We start from the raw sequence: 23,325 nt of genomic DNA, 5'->3' as shown, positions 1-23,325 counted from the left end.
GGCTCTGATATCTTAATGATACCAATAAGAATATTAGGTTTATCACATCCACATCAAGAGGGACGGCTTTAATTTGGATTCTTGGAAAAGTGGTCCAGGTGTCAACGCTGCTAACATCAGATGTTTTTGCATTGACAACAGATGGAAATGTAGCCATCTTTTCCCTTTCGCTTTTAGAGTTAGATGATGCTCAGAGGGGGGGATGTGAATGAGAGTCCAGCTAGACATAACAACACTAAACTTAGCTGAGAATCAAGGTTATTGAGCCCAGAGCTGATAAAAAATTGCTGGGCTGGAGAGCTGGAGAGGAAGTCCGTGCTTCAAGCTAATTGGGGAATGTGATTTATGACAGTTAATTGGAGGAGGGAATTGTGCTTTGATACTATGTGCCCAGGGGAGGGGAATTCAGTTTCTGGCTTCAATTTTGCAGTGTCGATATTATGCTACTCGAATAAAAGATCCTTTAAGGTAAACAATGCCTCAAAGTTCTTTTGAAGAGTTTCATCTGTCGGAACCATGAAGTGATGTATTAATGGTTGCTTATGCTTCATCCCTCATTCCAGTGGGCGCTCAGACTAGTGTATAAGGATCAGGTGCCATGAACAATATGAAATAATAAAGTATAAATCGCCAAATGAAACGGATAAAGACAAATTTTTGCTTGCTGGAACGGAGGGCAAAGCCAATGATAATGCCCGTAGCTGCTTTTCACGCTGGTGTGTAAAAGGAGACAGTTTTGTTATCGGGCACCTTGGAAGGCATTTCAGAGTCACAGTCCTTCTGTAGAAAAAGCCCTCCTCACTGTGCTTTGACACGGTCTTCTCTTAACAAAAGACCCATCCAGTAATCCTGCCAAAGAAAGGCTTTTTTTTCCTCGTCTATGAGAGAAAGACAGGTCTTTCTGAATTTTAAACAAAAAGCATGCGCTGAAACTGACTTAAGTATTCCGGACTGAGGGGAATACATTGTTCATGGGACTGAAAGAAAGGGAGGAAAAGAGAGATGGTAGAAGGGAAGGAGGGAGGAAAGGAAGGAAGGAAAGGAAAGGAAAGGAAAGGAGCATAAGAGGTAGACAACCATAGAAAGGTAACTGGATAGGCAAACTGGTCATAGACATAGACACAGACAGGTAAAGAGAAGGAATTAGAGAGCAATAGGTAGATATATAACTACTGAAAGCCAATTCTTTAATTGCTATAGAAACTGTCCCCCCTTTCTCCTAACATTCTCTCTCTCTCTCTCTTTGTCTCTCTCCTCTCTCCTCTCTCTTTCTCTTTCTCTCTCTCTCCTCTTTCTCTGTCTCTCTTCTCTCTCTTTCTCTTTCTCTCTGTCTCTCTCCTCTCTCTCTTCTTTCTCTTTATTTCTCTCTTCTCTCTCTCTTTCTCTCTTCTTTCTCTCTTTCTCTCTGTCTCTCTCCTCTCTCTCTTCTTTCTCTTTATCTCTCTCTTCTCTCTCTCTTTCTCTCTTCTTTCTCTCTTTCTCTCTGTCTCTCTCTCTTCTCTCTCTCTTCTCTTTTTCTCTTTCTGTCTCTCTCTCCTCTCTCTTTCTGTTTCTCTCTGTCTCTCTCTCCTCTCTCTCTTTTCTCTTTCTCTTTCTCTGTCTCTCTCTCTTCTCTTTCTCTCTGTCTCTCTCTCTCTCTTCTCTCTCTCTCTCTCTCTCTTCTCTTTCTCTTTCTCTCTGTCTGTCTCTGTCTCTCTGTCTCTCTCTCTCTCTCTCTCTCTCTCACACACACACACACACACACAGAGAGAGAGAGAGAGAGAGAGAGAGAGAGAGAGAGAATTGTCCCTACAAACTCCCAACATTCAAGGTTGTTCCTTCTTTCCTCTACCAGACTGTTCATCTTGCTCTGCTTACCCCAGCCCTCCTTGTCTCCCCCCACTCTCAACCCCAGCCCCTAACCCTCCCAGGGAGATTAAGAGCCTTAGACATCTAGGAATCCCCCTGCTGAACCCCATTAGCTCAAAGGACCATAGCTGCAAGGCCATGCAGCTAATAAGGAGGCAGTTGCCACAGAAACCCTTCCCACATGCTCCTTGGCATTGTAACCGTTGCCAAATGCCTGTGATGCTGCCCTTCCACGCAGGCATTCTCTGAGGCCCAGATGGAGAGGTGCCAATTTCCTGTACTTATTAACACCCAGACAGATGGGCTGGCCATGGGAGAGTGAGCAAGAGGAGAAGGGAAGAAACTTTAATAGAAGGTGGCACAGAATCTGAAATCTTGATTTAACAGACTTTAGGGCAGGGGTGGGCGACCATGCTGGCTCAGGAATTCTGGGAGTTGAAGTCCACAAGTCATAAATTTGCCATAGTTGCCCACCCAGCTTTAAGGCAATGAACTTCGCATGCCATGGACTAAATTTCTACATGGTATACTTTATTTGCATGCTGGCAGCATCTGTCATGCTTCCGATAGATGAGACCAGTAGAAATAAGAACTCTGAGGCAATTGCTTTCCTCAAAGAACACTTTTAATGGCTACATAATATCAGCACGAACAAAGATGAAACCAAGGCTGAAAGTTGCCCCCCCCCAAAAGGTTACAAAGTAAAAGTTGAACTCCCCACCCCTTAGTGTGCCGTAAATCACAATCCCCAATTAACACCTTTGGCGGGCTTCCTAAGGGTAGCCTGCCAAACATTAAGGCTGCTTGACCTTGGTTCCCACAAGAAAGTTATTGTTTTGACTAAACTATAAGAATGCATCTCCCCCCCCCCCATTGCTGTGGCAACTGAAAAAGAAGAAACGTGGCTGTATTCAGAGTGTTTGAAGGTTTGACAGCATCGTTATACCATGGCGCCCTTGTCTTTAATTTCACAGACCTTTCTAAGTTAGCAATAAAAAGATAAAAGTTTCCCCTGTCCAGTCATGTCCAACTCTAACGGGTAGTGTTCATCTCAGATTCACAGCTGAAGAACCAGAGTTGGCTGAAGATACTTCCATGGTCACGCGCCCAGCATGACTATATGCCAAAAGCACACGGAACACTGTTGCCTTCCCACTGAAGTGGCACCTATTTATCTGCTTATATTTGCATGTTTTTGAACTACTAAGTTGGCAGGAACTGGGGCAAATAATGGAAGCTCGTTCCGTCATCGGGTATCTGGGTCTTGAACTATCAACCTTCTGGTTGAGAAATCCAGCGTCTTAATGCTAGGTCACCACGCTCTACAAGTTAGAGATACCACCTCACAATTATGTACCAGCCGTCCTTATTTATTAACTGCTTCATTCACAGTTATGACGGTGATGAAAAAGTCACTTTATGACCCATCTTTACATTTACGATCTTTGCAGGTTTACAGATTGTAAAGCAGAGCAAAGCTGAAGTAAGATCATAAGCACAGTTGCAGTTTCACTGAACAGCCTCTTTGCTTAATGGCCAAGTTGCTAGTCCCAATTATGGTCACTAAACGAGGATCACCTGCAGTTCATTAAAAGGAGGTTTCACTCTGTCTATATACTGGATATGAGCACACTTGTATGTATCATGGGTGGATTTGGATTCAATTTCAAAATGTGCTTTGGAGTAGATGGGGACATGAACCCAGCGTCTGTCTGCAACTCTTTAAAGCAGCTGCAATTTTGTCCTAAGATTTGAAGCTGTCCTGGGTGTGTGATCCCAGGAAAAGACAGGGCTACTTTAAGAAATTAGAGACAGATGTTGTATTCACACCCCTGCATGTTCTGAAACATTTTAGGGAATTAAATTGGCAGCATTGTATATTCCTAATATATGCCTATGTTTTAATCCTGTGCATATCTTCCCAGGGTTACCCTTACTTGAGAATCGAGGCCATAAGGAAATCACCTTTTCTCCTGCATCAACACCTCATTCTTTGGAAGACACAAGTGCTGAAAGAACCAACCAAGAATATTGGACCGTTTCTGGGCCAAGAAGCCAGGAGAAGGATGTGCACAATGAGCACATTCCCATATCATCGCCGGTCTCAGCTAATGTTCTACTTGATCTGCAGAAAGTTGCTGTGACTACAGGATACGATCCTGAAGATGCTTCCATGGGGACCAGCAGGCGAGATGACTATCTTCAAGGGATGACCCAAGCTGGAGACCATGAAGATGATTTTTCTGGCTATGGACAGGTGGTTACCCCAGCAGAATCCCTTCTATCCTCTGAACACCAGAGGAACAAACCACACGTTGATGAGGCAAGTGGGGAATATGATTACAGCTCCCGAGAAAGTCACATCAAGGTAATGAGCTTTGGCGAAGAGCTTCCGGGACCTGCTTTTGAAGACCACCAAAACTTGCCAGAGAATGCAGATGGAGAAACGGAGCCAGAAACTCTACATTTTGTTAACCAAGAGGAGACAATGAGCCTCCTCAATATCGCAGGAAAGGACACTGTCTTGAAACAGAGCAGCCAACATTCAGAAGAAGCATCCGAGCTGAGGGGACATGAAGCTGTGACGCTCTCCCCAAAAGACATCGTCTCCCCAACACCAGGAAATGTGTATTTGGAGGAAGCTCAATTCCTCCCTGAGAAAACTGAGGCGTGGTTGGTGCCTGACCGCAACCAAGATAATATGGAGACCACCAGATCAAACAAAGGAATCCTAGGGCTGCCAGATGGTTCCACTTTCACTGAAGTCCTGGATCTTTCTGAGGCACAAGGAAGCTGGGAAGTGGCTACTCAAAGCATGGAGAACCACCCTGAATCCAGCATGATAGAGCAAAGTCACCATGAAAGCCCAGAGGAAGACAACGGTGGCTCCCATTGGCCAGATGGTGCCACTACAAGACCTCCCGCTCACAATCCCACCGTCTTCTTTTCTTCTGCTCAATCCCTTCTAGATGTGACCAAGAAAGGAACAGAGACCACAGCCCTGAGTTTTCCTGAGGCGAGGACTCCATTCACACTCCACAGCACCTCAGAGCTTATACACCTTCCACAGCCATCTGCCTTTGACAACCCACTTGCGGTTCCAAGCTCACAACCTTCCATCTATCCCACCGAAAGAGAGGTGGAAACCAAGATGGACCAGGAAGGATACATCCCCTCTGTCCCTGGAGATTTTCTCCCAATGGAGACCGACAGTGGGAGCGGAGAGGAGAAAGAAGATGTTCTAGCACTCAAAGGAATCCCCCGTCTGGTGTGGGCTCAGGAGATGAATGACAGCTTGCTTGGTAAGAATCTCTCCCCCCTCCCCGTATAGTGGCTTTGTAGGGAGGGGAAAAGATGGGGATGTCAAGACAGGTAGGCCAGCAAACATACATCAGCTCCATTCCTTCTTGTATACAAGTTCTTAAGAGGTCCCCATCCTTATGTAACCCCAGGAAGGGTTTTTTTACAGGTAGTTCTTGACTTACAACAGTGATGGCGAACCTATGGCATGCGTGCCAGAGGCAGCACTCAGTGCCCTCTCTGTGGGCACGTGCACCATGCCTTGGAGATGGCAACTGTCCCTCTTCAACCAGCCACCTGCTAACTCGCCGTGGTCCCACGTGGCTGGATGCATCCCAGCATGGCTGGTTTTCCTCCCTCCCCCCTGTCCCATCCCTCCTGGCCTCACATGCTCTCCTTTTCTCGGGCACGACCCACTGCATCGCCTCCTCAGCTGTTGGCTGGCCAGCCAGCTCAGAGGCGGCTTTTCTGAACTGCTGGGGGCGGGCTGCGGAGCCCCAGAGTGCACTGATCGATGGGCCAGCAGGCTGAGGCTGCTGACAGACACTGTCAGCCACCATGCGCTCACTGGCCTCTGTGTGCGGGGGCTGATGGTGTCAGGCAGCCGCCTCCCTGGCCTTTGCCTCACCTTGCCCTGCGACAATGGCACCCCCGCCCTGCCTTGCCTTGCCTCACCTCACCCCTTAGGGAAGGAAGAGGAAAAGGTACAGAGGAAAGGAGAGGAAAGAAAGAAAAGCATCGACATCCGACACTTTTTAGAGCAGTAGAATAATTACACACAGCCTCAGCTTTTTACTTTTACATAACAGTAGGTACTAACCATTTATGTAACAACAGTCCTATCTAGTCAGCAAAACCCAAAGTCAAATTTTCATTTTGGAATTAACAGAGACGGCTAAATTGACTACCTTAATCAAAGAAAAGAATATAGTTAACTTTATTTCCACTTCACTTGGAAACCACTTGGGGACTTTGTGCTTTAATGGGAAAAAAATGAATGGACTTCAGCTCACAAAAATCCCAGCCACAGCCGTGCTAGCAAATGAGATTCTGGAAGTTGAAGGCCTACCCAACGTCAGGAGAATGCCTGAATTCAGGAATGGAGGCGCTTTTACGAGTATAGTGTTGGATTGCTTCTGTTAGTTTAAATTGATGAAGTTCACGATGGAACTTATCAGCATGCAAAGCGTGTGTCCTGCCACTAAGCCATTGAGATACCTAATGATCCTAGTAGCTAGATCACTGATACAAGTTAACATGCTCAGGTCTTAGGCAAGGAAGGGTCTTTTCTGATCCCTGTTATGTGAACCTTTTTAACAAGAATTCGAAGGACTAAATTCCTCGACATATGACTATAAAGGAGCCTGCCCATCACAGTTGTAAGTCCTGATGGTTGTAAAATTTACCATCGTTTTCACAGCAGTTATTCAACAACTAGTACAATAGTAAAGCAGTCATTGTTGTTAAGTGAACACTGCCATTTTTAAGTGAGCCAGTGATTTGCTAGGAGCGTAGTTTCGCCAAAAATGGAAGTAAATGCCAGATCATGTAGTCCAGTGGTTCTCAACCTGTGGGTCGGGACCCCATTTGGGGTCGAATGACCATTTCACGGGGGTCACCAAACCATGCTGTCTGCCATTTTTTTCCCTTTTCCCTAGCTGTCCTACTCCCTCTTTTTTTTTTTTTTTATTAAAGAGTTTTATAAATTTTACAAAAAATAAGAAACAATACAAAAACAAAAAACAACATATACAAATAAAAAACAAACATTACCCAACAAAACCCCCCTTCCCCCACCCCTACCCAAACCCCCCTTCCCCCCCCAGGACCTCCCAGAGCAGAATATAGGCTTAATTAAAGAAAAAGTTAAAAAAATTTATAAAAAAAAGAATATAAAATAGAAAATATATATATATATATATAAAGTTAAAAATTATGAAAAAACTATATAATATTTTTTTATATCAAATTTAAATTGTATGAATTTTATCCATTTATCCCAAACAGCAAGAAAATTCTCTTGCGTTTGTCCCTTTAAGAAAGCCGAAATCTTTGCCATTTCCGCCAAATGAGACACTTTAAGAAACCATTCCTGCAATGTAGGCAAAGATTCCTTCTTCCAATATTGTCCTACTAACAGCCTCGCAGCTGTTATCAAGTTTAACATCAAGATAACCTCCTTTGTGTCACAATCAGTAACTATACCTAACAAAAATAATTGTGGAGTAAATTTTACCCTCCTTTTAAAAATTCTCTGGATATTCCACCATATCTTAATCCAGAATGCTTTTATCTCTCTGCACGACCACCAAATATGAGAATAAGTAGCATCCATACAACCACATCTCCAACATTTAGGTTGTAAGTCAGGGTACATAAAAGACATTTTTTGTGGATCAAGGTGCCATCTATAAAACTCCCTCTTATTGGTGGCCACACCCACTTGGGGGTCACCACAACATGGGGAACTGTATTATGGGGTCACGGCATTAGAAAGGTTGAGAATCACTGATGTAGTCCCATGACCGTAGGATGCTGCAAACAGTCATATATATGGCCATGTTGCTAAGTGCATGAAATTTAGTCATGTGACTTCGGGAAGGAGGCGACTATTGGAACTTTGAATCTGGGTCATAAGTAGCCCTGTTGTAACTTTGAATGGTCACTAAATGACTGGTCATAAGTTGAGGACTCCGTATCAAAGCAGCTAAACTCTGGCATTTTTTACCCCGGCTTCCCACTGTTGCCTTGTGCCCTACACTGCAGAACCCCCAAATCCAGAGTCTTTTAATATTTTCACTAGCACAGTGGTTCTCAACCTTTTCCACATCACAAAACACCTTTTGTGGTCACGAACCATGGCCATGGACCATGAAGTCTTTTTAAAAATATTCTTATTAGTTTATAATATAAAGTACAAAATTAGAAAAGAAAATAGTAGGAGAGAAGGGAAGAGAAAAGTGTAAAGAAAGGGGGGGGGGGAGAAAGAAAAGCTGTTGACTTTGACTCCCTTTGGTGCAGTAAAATAAGATAACAGCATCAAACCTCAACTTTTTCCTTTTGCATAATAGTATAAACTAGCCATTTCTGTAACAACAAACCTATCTAATAGGTAAAAGCCAAAATCAAAGTTTCATTTTTTTGTCCCACCTCAAGCACAAAGTCCAGAAGCGGTTTCCAAGTAGAAACAAAAGTAATTGTGTGTGTTTTTTTCTTTAATCAAAGCAGTCAGTTTAGCCATCTGAATTTAGCAGTTAATCTATCTAACTCAGGGGTAGGCAACCTTGGCTCTTTTATGACTCGCGGACTTCAACTCCCAGAATTCCTGAGCCAGCCATGCTGAGGGGAAAGGGAGAGGTTTCCAAGCTGAGCCATGCTGGCTCAGGAATTCTGGGAGTTGAAGTCCACGAGTCATAAAAGAGCCAAGGTTGCCTACCCCTGATATAATTCCATCAACTTTTGCAGCCGCTTATCCACAGACCCCCAAAACGTAACTCGGGATTTAAATCATAACATTTCTTCAAGTCTTTGCGGACCCCCTGTGATGACATTGTGCCCCCCCCAGAGGTCCGTGGACCACAAGTTCAGAACCACTGGACTAGAAAACTAGGGCCCAGGAGAGGAGCTGCCTTCAAATTCTCTATTTTTTTTTCCTCTAAAATTCTCTGCATTGGTTGGGGGAATTTGTGACAGGATCCGTGCTACACCGATTTGCTGATGGCAGATCAGAACCCCTGGGCAAAGTTTGAATTTTGCCCTTTTTAAGTGTTTGGGGAAGGAAGAGATATAGAACGAACTTTGGTGGAATGGGAAAAGTAGAGTCAGGGAAGAGAAACAGTGAGGTTAATATTCACTTGCAGACTGTCCCGGGAGTGTCATTTGATGAGAAAAAAACAGTCCTCGATTTATGACTACAACACAAAAATTCTGTGGCTAAGCAAAGCAATTTTAAGTGAGTCGTGCCTGGTTTTGTGACCTTTACTGCCCGGTTGTTAAGCGAATTGTTGCAGTTGTTAAGTGAATCATGCCATTGTTAAGTGAATCCAGCTTCCCCTCATCAATTGTGCTCATCGGAAGCCAGCCATGGGAAGGTTACAAATGGTAGTCACATGACCCCAGGATGCTACAACTATCGGAAATACATGGTTGCTTGTTGTTGTTAATTGCGAAGTCGTGTCCGACCCATGGCGACCCCATGGACAACGTTCCTCCAGTCCTTCCTGTCCTCTACCATCTTCTGGAGTCCATTTAAGCTCACGCCTACTGCTTCAGTGACTCCATCCAGCCACTTCATTCTCTGTCATCCCATTCTTCTTCTATTGCCCTTGATCTTTCCCAGCATCAGGTTCTTCTCCAGTGAGTCCTTCCTTCTCATTAGGTGGCCAAAGTACTTGATTTTCAACTTCAGAATCTAGCCTTCTAAAGAGCAGTCAGGGTTGATCTCCTCTAGGACTGACCGCTTTGATTGCCTTGCAGTCTAGGGATCTCGCAGGAGTCTTCTCCAGCACCAGAGTTCAAAGGCCTCAATTCTTTGGCGCTCAGCCTTTCTTATGGTCCAACTTTCACAGCCATACATTGCACCTGGGAAAACCATGGCCTTGACTATATGTACTTTTGTTGGTAAATTGGTTGCTATAAGCGCCCCAATTTTGATCATGTGACCATGGGGCTGTTACAATGGATGTAACTGTGAATAGAGTTCGTAAGTCGCTTTTTTTAGTGCTGTTGTAACTCTGAACAGCGATGAATAGTTGTACGGTAAGTTGAGGATTACTTGCAATGTAAGTAAAAACAACAGACCTCCTTTCCTCCCTTCCTTTCCAGAGCCGGAGAAGAGGGAGAAAAATTGGCAGTTGGCATAATTATGTGCTTTGCTGGAAGGGCTGTTCAAGACTCCCCGCTGTGTCCAGCGACACTCACAGCTAACTGAGTCCCTTTCCCCCCCAAAGCATGTTTGAATGTCACATTTTCTTTCCTAACTACAAAGGCTTCCAACCGTTAAACCCTCGGGACTGTCATTCGTTACGATTCGAAATGGGTCTTCTGACATAACCGTTCCAAAGTCTTGGCTTGTATTTTGCAAAGCTCGTGTAATGCACTTTTGTGGAAAACTACATCCGGGATATTGATTAGCTGGATTTATTCTCTTGCTCCTAATGTGGTTACAAAGCAGAGCATGTCCTGCTCATGTCTAACGTTGTTCCACATATTCCCCCCCCCCCCCCCGCTTCTTCTTCTTCTTGTGCCATATCCGTTATCGGACATTGGCAATCATGTTGGCGATTTATTTATTTATTTATTTATGAGACTTATATACCGCTTTAAGTGCAAGCACTCTCTAAGCGGTGTACACCAGTAAGCAATGTATATACATATATATTTACATTGCCCCCAACAATCTGGGTCCTCATTTTACCTACCCCGGAAGGATGGAAGGCTGAGTCAACCTTGAGCCGGTGAGATTTGAACCGCTGACCTGCTGAACACAGTCAGCTAAAGTGGCCTGTAGTACTGCACTCTAACTGCTGCGCCACCTCGGCTCGTAGGCGATCCTGTTTTTATCAGCAGCCGCACAAAAAAGTGCTGCTGAGTTTTGTCCAAACCAGTCCCTTAGATTTTGAAGCCATGACGTTCTTCTTTTGCGTGGACCTCGTTTGCCTGGAGGATTAAATGGAGTATGCCGTATTTTCCTGGGTGTCGCATCACATGTCCGAAATAATTCTAATTTCCCTGCTAAATATACAAAATGCTTCCACACCGTTTCCTTATCCCTAGAGGCCCCAAGTTTCCCTTTTGTTTTTTCCTCCCCTTTGGCCATTTGGACCCCAGAGCTGAGAGTATAGGTAGCCCTTGACTTAAGGACCACAATTGAGCCCCGAATTTCTTAACACCAATGGCAAGAAAGGTTGTAAAACAGGGCAAAGTTCACTTAACAAATGTCTCACTTAGCAACAGAAATGTTGGGTTCAATGGTGGAGGACTAACTGTACTCCACAATGGAATTGTTCCCCAAATCTTGTACGTAGTAGCAAGGATATTGCAGTGGTGGTTTAAGAAGCTCCAGGAAGTAAGTTGAGAGGCATCTGATGATCCTTGGGAAATGCCAGATGCCAAAGTGGGTAGATCCTTGGTCTGATCTAGTTCAAGGTTGCTTCTTATGCTCTTATGACCTGTTGCTTGAAGAAGGAAGGTCTACTTCTATTTCCATGAGTTTCCTCCTGTGCCATAATTCACTTTGTGGTCACGTAACCATGATTGTTCTAAGGCAGGGGTCTTCAAACTTGGCCACTTTAAGACTTGTGGACTTCAACTCCCAGAATTCCCCAGCCAGCATAGCTGCCTTGGGTTGTTTGTAAGAATAATAAAGGCGGGATACAAATGAATGAATGAATAAATAAATAAATAAAAATGAAAGCCAGCTGAGTGATTGTGAGTTCTAGTCCTGCCTTGGGCATGAAACACTGTCGTAGTTCAATGTTTCAGGGATGACCCAAATCTCCATGTTCTTCTAGAAGGCTTAAAACAGTGGTGGCAAACCTATGGCACGGGTGCCAGAGGCAGCACTCAGAGCCCTCTCTGTGGGCACGCGCGCCATCGCCCAAGTCCTAGGCCTTCAGCTGGGTTTTATAAAACTTTTTTGCTTTAGGCTCCTCTGCTGTGTACAAAAAAAAAAAAAAGGTTCAATCAATCAGTCAATTTCAATTTCTCGCGGGGAAAAAAAGATCTTGCAAAGTTGGAATTGATTAATTGAACTTTTTAGTCCCACCCAGTCTGCTGTTACCACCGCAGCCACGCCGACCCAATGGGCCACACCCACCCAGCACCTGACGATGTATAAGTGGGTTTTGGGTTGCAGTTTGGGCACTCGGTCTCTAAAATTTTCGCCATCACTGGCTTAAAAGGTATAGACCATCGGGATCTCAGGTGGGAGGCTGTTCCGAAGGACTGGGGTAGCTACAGAGAAGGTGCCTCCAAGGCCCCCTGACATGACAGGGAGAGGATCTGAAGTGTACCCTTCCTATTTGTGGAGCGTGACTACACTTGGAATATTGCATCCAGTTTTGGTTGCCACAATATAAAAAAGTTGTTGAGATTCTAGAAAAGGGCAGAGAAGAGCTACAAAGATGATTAGGGGACTGGAACTAAAACATATGAAGGACGGTTGCAGGAACTGGGTATGTCTACAAGGAAAAGAAGGACTAGGGGGTGACATGGTAGCAGTCTTCCAATAGTTGAGGAACTGCCACAAAGAAGAGGGGGGACAACTATTCTCCAGAGCACCTGAAGGCAGGACAAAAAGCAACGGATGGAAACATATCAAGGAGAGAATCAACCTGGAACCGAAGAGAAATTTCCTGATGGTTAGAACAAGGAATGGTTTGGTTCCAGAGGCTGGGGGTGCTCCTACCCTGGAGATTTTAAAGAAGAGATTGGGCAATCGTTTGTCTGAAGCGGTACAGGGTTTACTGCTTGAGCAGGGGGTTGTGCTAGAAGACCTCCAACGTTGCTTCCAACTCTGTTATTCTGCTATTCCAGGGCTTTTCAACCAGTGGCACGGGTACCACCTGTGGTACATTGGCACCTAGCAGGTGGTACGCGACCATCCTAGAAAAGGAGTAGTGGGGGAGGGGAATGAGCTGAACCGGTGGCAGCACCGCACAAGCCTGAGCGAGAGATGGCTGGAGTTGCAGGGCTGTCAGGGCTCAGTGGAAGCACCAGGATCAGCATCAGGCTCCAGCTGGAGCTCGGCGCTGATCCTGGTGCTTCTGCTGAGCCCTGAAGAAGCACCAATCAGCTGGAAAGCAGCACTGATCCTGGTGCTTCTGCTGAGCTCAGAAGAAGTGCCGATCAGCCGGAATGTTGCAGCATCTCCAGGGTCTTGTGATTTACATTCAGATGCTTGGCAACTGATTCATATTTATGACGGTCACAGTGTCCCAGAGTCATATGAAGTGACCAAAACCTGCTGCAACCACCAAGCAGACGGGGGGGGGGAATAAAAACCAAACACCCCCCACCTCACCCCCGCTATTTTTTTTTTTTTTTTTTGGTCATCATGTTTTTGACACCTTGCTAGGCGACTGCTGGTACTGGGATATTGCCATATCCTAAAAGTGGTACAATGGGTGAAAAGGTTGTAAAGCCCTGTGCTATTTGACCGAGTGGGATGGGCAGATACCCTCAAGCAGAGGTGATCCCACAAGCAACCTCGCCATGTGCCATGTAAGGCTTTAAAGCTGTGACTCACACCTTAAATTGCATTCAGAAAGCAACTGGGAGTCAAGGCAGCTCACACGACAGATGAATTATGAAGGACCCAGAACTGCGTGGGCTGCTTTCTTTTAGACCAGATGCCGCTTCAAGGGCAGATCCCTGTAGAACACATTGCAGTAGTCCAGACAGAAGACGACCGAACCCAGGTGACCTGAGCAATCTCTCTGCAATCTGGATTGCCTGAACCCCCCCCAAAAAAACCCTCCAAACCCCCTCTCTTCTCATTTCCTGCTTGTTTCTTTTTTTGCAGCCGAAACTGACCCTTGCGATAACGACCCATGTTTGCATGGAGGCACTTGCCAGTCCAGTGGAAATCTTTCCAGCTGCCACTGTCTGCCGGGATTCATGGGTGAAAACTGTGAAATAGGTGAGAAGATGGGGGGGAGGGATGGGAGCCTCTGCTGGAAAAGATTATGGGAATCAGTTCCCGAACCGATAATCCAGACCTGTCAAACACAAGGCCAGGGGGCCAGATGCGGCCCGCAAAGTGGTTTCATGTGGCCCGTGAAGCCATCCTGGAAACAGTGAGGGAACGGCCCCCGCTGTCTTGGCCCTGGCCCAGGCCGGGAGACAATGTACAGTTTTGTGGTGGCCATCTTGGCACTTGCCCCGGTGGACCATGCCTTGGCACTTGCCCCGGTCCCACCCCCTTTTGCCAGAGACCCTCAGATCTGTCCCACTCCTGCCCAGGCCCCCATAGGCACCCTTGACGCGAATGATGTAGAACTGGCCACGCCCACCCAGTAGGCCACACCCACTCCATCCACGCCCACCCAGTAGGCTGCATCCAATCTGGCCACACCCACCTGCCCCCCCCAGGGCAACCTCAATGCTGATGCGGCCCTCAGTGAAATTGAGTTTGACACCCCTGCGATAACCGGTAGCCTTCGACTTATAAGAATTCATTTATTGACCATCCGAACTTACAACGCCAGTGGAAAAAACTGACTTAGGACCACTTTTTCACACCTATGACCTGTTGCAGCATCCCTGTGGTCACATGATCCACATTCAGATGCTCATATTTAGGAAGGTTGCGGTGTCCTGGGGGTCACGTGATCCCCTTTTGCGTCCTTCTGACAAGCAAAAGTGAACGGGGGGAAGCCAGAGTCTTAACCACCATGTTACTAACTGAACTGCAGTGATTCACTTAACAGCAGTGGCAAGAAAGGTCATAAAGCGGGGCAAAACTCACTCAACACATGTCCGGCTTAGCAACAGACATTTTGGACTCAATTGTGGTCATAAGCCGAGGACTATCTGTATGAATCCTTTCTTCCAGGGTATTGTCTCTTTCTCTTTGCATCCATTGCTTTAGCCCAGGGGTCTTCAAACTTGGCAATGTTCAGACTTGTGGACTTCAACTCCCAGAATTCCTCAGCCAGCCCTCAGGGCTGGCTGAGGAATTCTGGGAGTTGAAGTCCACAAGTCTGAACGTTGCCAAGTTTGAAGACCCCTGCTTTAGCCAGTCCTAAAATGTTGGGAGATCAAATTCAGAAAACTCCTATGGAGATTTTCCTTCTGAAATCTGTTTTGTGACACTGCCCAGCCAGCTTGGCTTTTGAGGACCTCTCTCAGCAGCTCTGGAGGTAGCCCTGTGAGAAAGTTAAGAGAAGACAGGAAAAGCATCTCCAAATACAGGAAAGTCTTCAAATTACAGGTAGTCCTTGACTTACCACCACAATTGAGCCCAACATCTCCATAGACCAGGGGTAGGCAACCTTGGCTCTTTTATGACTTGTGGACTTCAACTCCCAGAATTCCTGAGCCAGCCATGCTGAGGGAAAAGGGAGAGGTTTCCAAACTGACCTATGCTGGCTCAGGAATTCTGGGAGTTGAAGTCCACGAGTCCTAAAAGAGCCAAGGTTGCCTACCCCTGCCGTAGACATTTGTGTCCATAAGTCAAGGACCCCCTGTGTTTGTTGGCAAATACATTGGAGTGTGTCGCTTTTGCAGATATTTTTGACACAATCCTCCCTTTGCTCTAAGTTCTGAGAAAGAACGTCAGCCAAAGAAGCAAGACTTGAAGTTTCAGACTAATTTTATGTACATGCTTGGCTGTCGCGCTCCCAGATGGATGTCACTGCATTTATCTGCTGGATTGTTGTGTTAATCTTTGCTTTGGATGCAGCTGGCTGCTGTTCCTCTAACTCCGATAAGCTCCGAAGATTCATCTCCAGCCCTGAGCTTGTCTGTGTTTCAAGCCAACTCATATGCAGAGATTATATTTCCCGAGAGAGTTCAGGGCATCCAATAGTATTCTTTCTCTAGGGCAATTTGGCAATTTGAAGATGTGTGGACTTCAACTCCCAGAGTTTTCCAAGCCAGCCATGAAATAGAAAAAAATAGTTTCCGATTTTCTTTACAGCAATTATAAGTACAAACACAAAGTTACCTCTTACTGTATTGTTATTTTTTAAAAAAACCTCTCTTTTTATAATCTTATTTTTTTTTCTAATCATCAGAACCATAAAGCGTAAGTTCATTGTTTTCCTGTTACTGTACATGCAAAAAGCCAATTAGGTCTAGTGATTAAAGTACCAGCCTTGAAAGGAGGAGACATGAGTTCTAGTCCTGCCCTAGGCGTGAAAGCTAGCTGGATGATATTGGCCCAGTCATAAGGAGACTGAGAGTTCTAGTCCCGCCTTAGGCATGAAAGCCAGCTGGATGATATTGGCCCAATCATAAGGAGACATGAGTTCTAGTCCTGCCTTAGGCATGAAAGCCAGCTGGGTGTATTGGCCCAATCATAAGGAGACTGAGAGTTCTAGTCCCGCCTTAGGCATGAAAGCCAGCTGGGTAATATTGGGCCAATCATAAAGAGACTGAGAGTTCTAGTCCCGCCTTAGTCATGAAAGCCAGCTGGTCCAGTCCCTCTCTCTTAACCCAATCCACCTCGCAGGATTGTTGTTGTGGGGACAATAGCAGGAGGGAAGTATGTTGGATATGTTCACTGCCCAGATTTACTTGTAAAGATAATAAAGGCAGAATATAAATAAATTTAAATTAAATAAAAAGCCTGTCAGGGGTTTCCTGATAAACAGAACCCAGACAATCGGAAGAGGGACTTGTGAGTTCCATGCAGCAGCAGCCATAATATGAAGAAGTCTACATCTTTAAACATGCTCCTCTCTCCACAGATATTGATGACTGCTTATCCAACCCTTGTCAAAATGGCGGGACCTGCATTGACGAGATCAATGCCTTTGTCTGCCTGTGCTTGCCCAGCTACGGAGGGAGCTTATGCAACCGAGGTGAGACGGAGGCCCTGACCCTCTGCAATTTTTACAAAAATCATTCAGACAAGGAATAAAGCATCCCAAAGCATGTTCAGCTTCTTTGGGTGTCTGGCAGAAACCACAGCGATGTCAAAATGACGTCCTGCGTGTCGTGACCTCTGTCTGCAAATCAGACAGTTATGCATTGAGTTCAGTTGCAGCATGAGGTGAAATGACAGAGGTGCAGAATTTGTACTGTTGATGCAAGGCCAGCAGGACATGGATGTTGTCACAGTCCCCTAACCCTGTAGACACTTATGACCATTAAAATAAAGTGGAGCTCAATCCTGATGCCTCCGTGGAGATGTAATAGTGAAGGAGGTAGTGAAGGAGTCATTCATCTACCTGAATGACTTTTTTCAACTTCCTAATCTAGTCCACAGCCAAGAGGATCTCTTGGTGGTTTCCTATCCAATTGCTAGTCAAATGGGGTCTCATTTTGTTTTTCAAGCTCAGAGAAGGCAGGCAAGGACAGTACCGTGTGTGTGTGTGTGTGTGAATTGCATGTGTATGTATATACACACATAGACAGAGCCTTCAAGTTGTAACCATTCATTTAGCAACCATTCAAAGTTACAAGAGCACTGAAAAAGTGCCTTGCATTTGGTCCTCAAAATTACAAGCACTGCAGCATCTCTGTTTCATATGATCAGATTCAGGTGCTTGGAAACTGGCGTGTATTTATGAGACTTGTAGCATCCTGTCGTCATGTGATCTCCATTTGCGACCGTCCCTGCCAGCTTTTGACAAGCAAAGTCAATAGCAGAAGCCAGATGTCACAGTTCCGACAGACAGAGACGAATAAACCAGAATTCCAAGGCTTGCAAATTCCTCAAAGAACATGTTTATTAATTACAAAGTATTGGCACGGTCAAAAGTGAAACCAAGCCTGAATTCCCATAACAATCCCTTAGTGACAAAGTATAAATTTCCCAAAACTATGTAATTGACTATGTTTCCCAATAAATGCATTTGGCGGGCTTTCATATACAACGCCCAGTCCCCAATTGTGGGAGCAACAGATGACCTTTGTTCCCACAGGGCAGCTGATTGTTTTGACTAGCAAAGTACATGGGCAAGCCCCCTCCCTCCATTCCATGTGACAACCTCAAATGAGGGGAAAAGATGGTTAGAATAGAATAGAGCTGGAAGGGATCTTGGAGGTCTTCTAGTCCAGCCCTATACCGTCTCGGACAGGTGAATGTCTAATCTCTTCTTGAAAATCTCCAGTGATGGAGCACCCACGATTTCTGGGGGCAAGCCGTTCCACTGGCTGATTGTCCTCACTGTCAGGAAGTTTCTCCTTAATTCCAGGTTGCTTCTCTCTTTGATCAGTTTCCAACCATTGTTTCTCGTCCTTCCCTCTGGTCCTCTGGTGAACAACCTGGCCCCCTCTGCCTTGTGGTAGCCCCTCAGATGCTGTAACACTGCTATCATGTCTCCCCTATTTCTTCTTTTCTTTAGACTGGCCAAAACCAAGTCCCGCAGCTGTTCTTCGTATGTTTTAGTCTCCAGGCCTTGGATCATCTTAGTTGCTCTTCTCTGAATTTTTTCCAAACTCTCAACATCTTTTTTGTGACATGGTGACCAAAACTGGCTGCAGTATTCCAGGTGTGGTCTTACTAGGGTTTTATAAAGCGGTAATGATATTGCTGCAGCCAGGCTCATTTGCAGAGTTGAGACCAGATTTGCTTAACATCCATGGATTCACTTAACAACCGCACTTAACAACCATGGCAAAAAAGATCATAAAATCGGGCATTACTCACTTAACCACCACCTTGCTTAGCAATACAGATTGTGGCCTCAATTGTGGTTGTAAGTTGAGGACTAGGTGTACACAAATTTTTAGTCCATCGATCAATCATCCCAGAGGAAAAACAATTCAAAAGTTTTGAAAGCTCCATCTTCGTGAACTCACTATTAGAGGACAGGAGAGGTTCTCCTATCACAGGTCTCCAGATTCTATACTCTAACCCAGTGGTTCTCAACCTTTTTAATGCCGCGACCCACCAACCGGTCGTAAGTCGAGGACTACTCAACCGGTTGTAAGTCGAGGACTACTCAACTGGTGCAGCACCGTTTGCAGAATGGGACTTTTGGCAGGCTCAACAGGGCAGAGACAGCCTGGACAATTCCTATTGGCTTTTGAAAGCCAATAGAATTAGACTCTATTCAAGAGAGTCTATTCTATTGGCTTTCAAAAGCAAAATAGAATAAAAGAGAGTAGCACAGCTAAGCAAAAGGGGGGGAGAATGGCGGACTGCGTTGTTTGGCGACCCCCGTGAAATGGTCGTTCGACCCCAAATGGGGTCCCGACCCACAGGTTGAGAACCACTGCTCTAACCCAAGGGTCCCCAACCCCTGGTCTGTGAACCAGTACCAGGCCGCAGCATGCCAGCAACTGATCTGCACAAACAAGCAAAGCCCCATCCGTGGGATGCAGGCAGCACCCAAAACCACGCACCCTCCAGTCCACGGAAAAACCTCGATCCACGGAACCGGTCCCTGGTGCCCAAAAGGTTGGGGACCTCTACTCTAACTCTTAACTCTTAGCATCAAAATTCATTCAAGAAGGTCTGGGTGAATCTTGTTTCTGCACTCTGCATTTAATAGGCTTGGCAAGGATTCTAAATGGCTGAGTTCACCCCACACTATTATCCTGGTCAATTAATTAATCCACCTTCTGTGTTCACTGCATCTTAAATTAATCAAGCGGGCTGAGTTTGTACATCACACTGCACCATATTGACTATCAGCCAAACTTTGCACTTTGCACATAGTCAGCCGCTTTATCTTAATGTGGTTAAGTCAGCCAGTCGTACGAACCCAAACAAATGTCAAACATTGTTTGGAATTGGAATATTGCATCCATTTCTCCTGACAGAAGCTGGCCATTGAACCCGAAATCCTCTTTATAAAAAGAAAGCATGGCTTTTGCGTGGGAACACACGTGTGCCTAGCACAGTGGTTCTCAACCTTTTTAATGCCGTGACCCCCCAACCGGTCATAAGTCGAGGACTACTCAACCGGTCGTAAGTCGAGGACTACTCAACTGGTTCAGCACCGTTTGCAGACTGGGACTTTTGGCGGGCTCAGCAGGGCAGAGACAGCCTGGACAATTCCTATTGGCTTTTGAAAGCCAATAGAATTAGACTCTGTTCAAGAGAGTCTATTCTATTGGCTTTCAAAAGCCAATAGAACAAAAGGGAGTAGCACAGCTAAGGAAAAGGGGGGGAAAAATGGCGGACTGCTTTGTTTGGCAACCCCCGTGAAATGGTCGTTCGACCCCAAATGGGGTCCCGACCCACAGGTTGAGAACCACTGGCCTAGCACACACATGCATTGCCTCCAAACTCAGAGGGAAGGTGAGAGCGAAGGATATGGAAGCCTGCGTGTATATATATATATTCTGCTCTGCTTGTCAGCTGAGAAATTCCCTTTGTGTGAGAAACTATCAACTCAGCAGCTGGAGAGAAAGAAGGCCATTAATCCAACCTGGTCCTTGAAAGCTGTTTCCTTCCCACCCAAGCAGCCTTTGGAGGCCGCTAACACAATAGCAGAGTTTCATCTACCCGCCTTGAATAAAATACAAGGCAAGGATTACAGGCAGCTGGTGGTTCTCTGGAGGCCCTACCCCAAGTCTCAGGTGCCATCCGGGCCAGATGGCTGGGTCACAAAAATCAACATGGCAGCCAAGACTGTGTGATCAAAGTGTTAGAAATTCTGTTTATGTATAGCAGTGGTAGCAGAGGATTATTATATAGCCATACAGATTATAATAATAATAATAAAGTTGGAAGGGACCTTGGAGGTCATCTAGTCCAACCCTCTGCTCAGGCAGGAAACCCTATTCCATTTCGGACAAATGGCTGTCCAGTCTCTTCTTAAAAACCTCCAGTGTTGGAGCATTCACCGCTTCTGGAGGCAGGTTGTTCCACTGGTTAATTGTTCTAACTCTCAGGAAATTTCTCCTTAATTCTAAGTTGCTTCTCTCCTTGATTAGATTCCATCCCTTGCTTCTTGTCCTGCCTTCAGGCGCTTTGGAGAATAGCTTGACTCCCTCTTCTTTGTGGCAACCCCTGAGATATTGGGGCTATCATGTCCCCCCTCGTCCTTCTCTTCATTAAACTTGTTGTTGTTGTTGTTAATTGCGAAGTCGTGTCCGACCCATCGCAACCCCATGGACAACGTTCCTCCAGGTCTTCCTGTCCTCTACCATCTTCTGGAGTCCATTTAAATTCACACCTACTGCTTCAGTGACTCCATCCAGCCATCTCATTCTCTGTCGTCCCTTTCTTCTATTGCCCTCAATCTTTCCCAACATTAGGCTCTTCTCCAGTGAATCCTTCCTTCTCATTAGGTGGCAAAAGTACTTGAGTTTCAACTTCAGGATCTGGCCTTCTAAAGAGCAGTTGGGGTTGATCTCTTCTAGGACTGACCGGTTTGAACGCCTTGCAGTCCAAGGGACTCGCAGGAGTCTTCTCCAGCACCATAGTTCAAAGGCCTCAATTCTTTGGCACTCAGCCTTTCTTATGGTCCAACTTTCACAGCCATACATTGCAACTGGAAAAACCATGGCCTGGACTATACACACTTTTGTTGGCAGGGTGATGTCTTTCCTTTTTAGTATGCTGTCTAGATTTGCCATAGCTTTCCTCCCCAGGAGCAAGCGTATTTTAATTTTCTTGGCTGCAGTCCCCACCTGAGGTGATCTTGGAGCCCAGAAAAATAAAATCTGTCACTACCTCCATTTCTTCCCCATCTATTTGCCAGGAACTGAGAGGGCCGGATGCCATGATTTTGGTTTTCTTAATGTTGAGTTTCAAGCCAACTTTTGCACTCTCCTTCTTCACCCGCATCAAGAGGCTCTTTAGTTCCTCTTCACTTTCTGCCATTAGAGTGGTATCTGGTATCATTAAACTAGACATACCCAATTCCAGCAACTGTTCCTTATATGTTTTAGCCTCCAGTTCCCTAATCATCTTTGTTGCTCTTCTCTGCACTCTTTCTAGAGTCTCAACATCTTTTTTACATTGTGGTGACCAAAGATTGGTAGCAGAGGATGGTTACACAACCACGCAGATCAAATAAAATGTACAGTGTACAGTCACCATGGGCCTCGCTGCTTAATGGTTTTAACTATCACAGGAAGCTCTCCTCAGAACAAATAGAACCATAGATTATAATCGCAGACTAAACCTTGCTATCTACTGGTGGATTAATTCTGTAGTTGTTGCAATAGAAAATGCATTCTAACAATGAATTGCACCACAAAGCCCTGCCTCTTTTGTGCATGTATTAGGCATGAACCACACATAGAAAGAAGCAGGAGTTCATTTGCTGCAGGGTGACAGATGCCATGGAGATTTATTTTTTTTTTATCAAAACACACACATACAGATGTGCCACCTCTATGACCATGTCTTTATTCTTTTGTTATCCAGAGTGGGCTTTCTGAGTGGATCTTAGAGTACAATGATCTTCTAGGCCAGAGGTATCCAACCTTGGCAATTTGAAGACTTGTGCACTTCAACCAGCATTGGCAGCCAGCCAGCATTGGCAACTTTAAGACTTTTGGACCTCAACTCCTAGAATTCCTCAGCCAGCACGGCAGGCTGGAGAATTCTGGGAGTTGAAGTTCTCATCTTAAAGTTTCCAATTTTGGACACTCCTAGGGCAACCATCCCCAGCCTGATGCCCTCTCAATATGCTGTTATTATGTACCATCAAGTTGGTTTTGATTCTTGGCAAACATACCTTCCCTGGGAAACCCAGTGAACTAACTGGATAATCTAGAACAGGGGTCTTCAAACTTGGCAACTTTAAGGCTTGTGGACTTCAACTCCCAGAATTCCTCAGCCAGCCAGCAATGCATGCTCCACCCCTTTTGAGCATGCATGATCTAGAACAGGCATATCCAACTGTGGCAATTTTAAGACACGCTAGCTGGGGGATTCTGGGAGTTGAAGCCCACAAGTCTTAAAGTTGCCAAGTTTGAAGACCCTTGATCTAGAAAGTGATTTACAGGCAGTCCTCATTTGTCTAATAAGTGAACCCCTATTCTCCCTATGGACACCCTGGTCAGGGCAAATTAGTGGAAAGATTATTCCTGAGGTTGGCCCTTGTCAAGAAGAGCAGGTGGCCTAAGCCCTGTCTGATGATCTTGATGGAGAAATCTGCTGTAACGTGGTTGGCTTGGAAGAAATGGGAAATGATGACCGAAGACAGTCCCACAAATCAAGCCCCAAATACAAATGGAGGGACTACAGTGGAGGAAAAACAATCTGTCCTAAGATTTTGTGTGTGTGTGTGTGTGTGTGGATGTGCCTTCAAGTCAGGGTTGAGCTTGGTGACTGCCTGGAGTAGTTCTTGCCATTGTCTTGGCCTGGTTACAGACATAGTTTGCCATTGCCTCCTTCCTAGGGGTGGGAGAGAGGGACTGGCCCAATCCCCTTCCCAAGGCAGGACTAGAAATCGGAGTCACCCAGTTTCTAGCCAAACTGGCTCTTTTCATAAGATATTCAGATAATCCTTGACTTAAAAGCACAACTGGGACCAGACTTTTCATTGCTAAGCAAGGGGATTGTTAAGTGAGGCGTCGCTGACTTTACGACCTTTTATG

The 23,325-nt window shown here is 45.5% G+C and overlaps 1 protein-coding gene across 1 annotated transcript in view; it reads left to right on the top strand.

Annotated features, from left to right (window-relative positions):
• Window positions 1-23,325, top strand: part of LOC120319941 (neurocan core protein-like) — a 49,742-nt gene that overhangs the window by 13,736 nt on the left and 12,681 nt on the right. The window contains exons 3-5 of the mRNA XM_039369314.1: window positions 3,774-5,150; window positions 13,673-13,789; window positions 16,563-16,676. Of these exons, the coding sequence (XP_039225248.1) occupies window positions 3,774-5,150; window positions 13,673-13,789; window positions 16,563-16,676 (1,608 nt within the window). The remainder of the gene's footprint in view (window positions 1-3,773; window positions 5,151-13,672; window positions 13,790-16,562; window positions 16,677-23,325) is intronic.

Source organism: Crotalus tigris, unplaced genomic scaffold (assembly GCF_016545835.1).
Source record: "Crotalus tigris isolate CLP2741 ecotype Arizona unplaced genomic scaffold, ASM1654583v1 scf7180000021045.60732, whole genome shotgun sequence".
Taxonomy (NCBI): Eukaryota; Metazoa; Chordata; class Lepidosauria; order Squamata; family Viperidae; genus Crotalus; species Crotalus tigris.
This window is presented reverse-complemented; position numbering and strand designations above follow the sequence as displayed.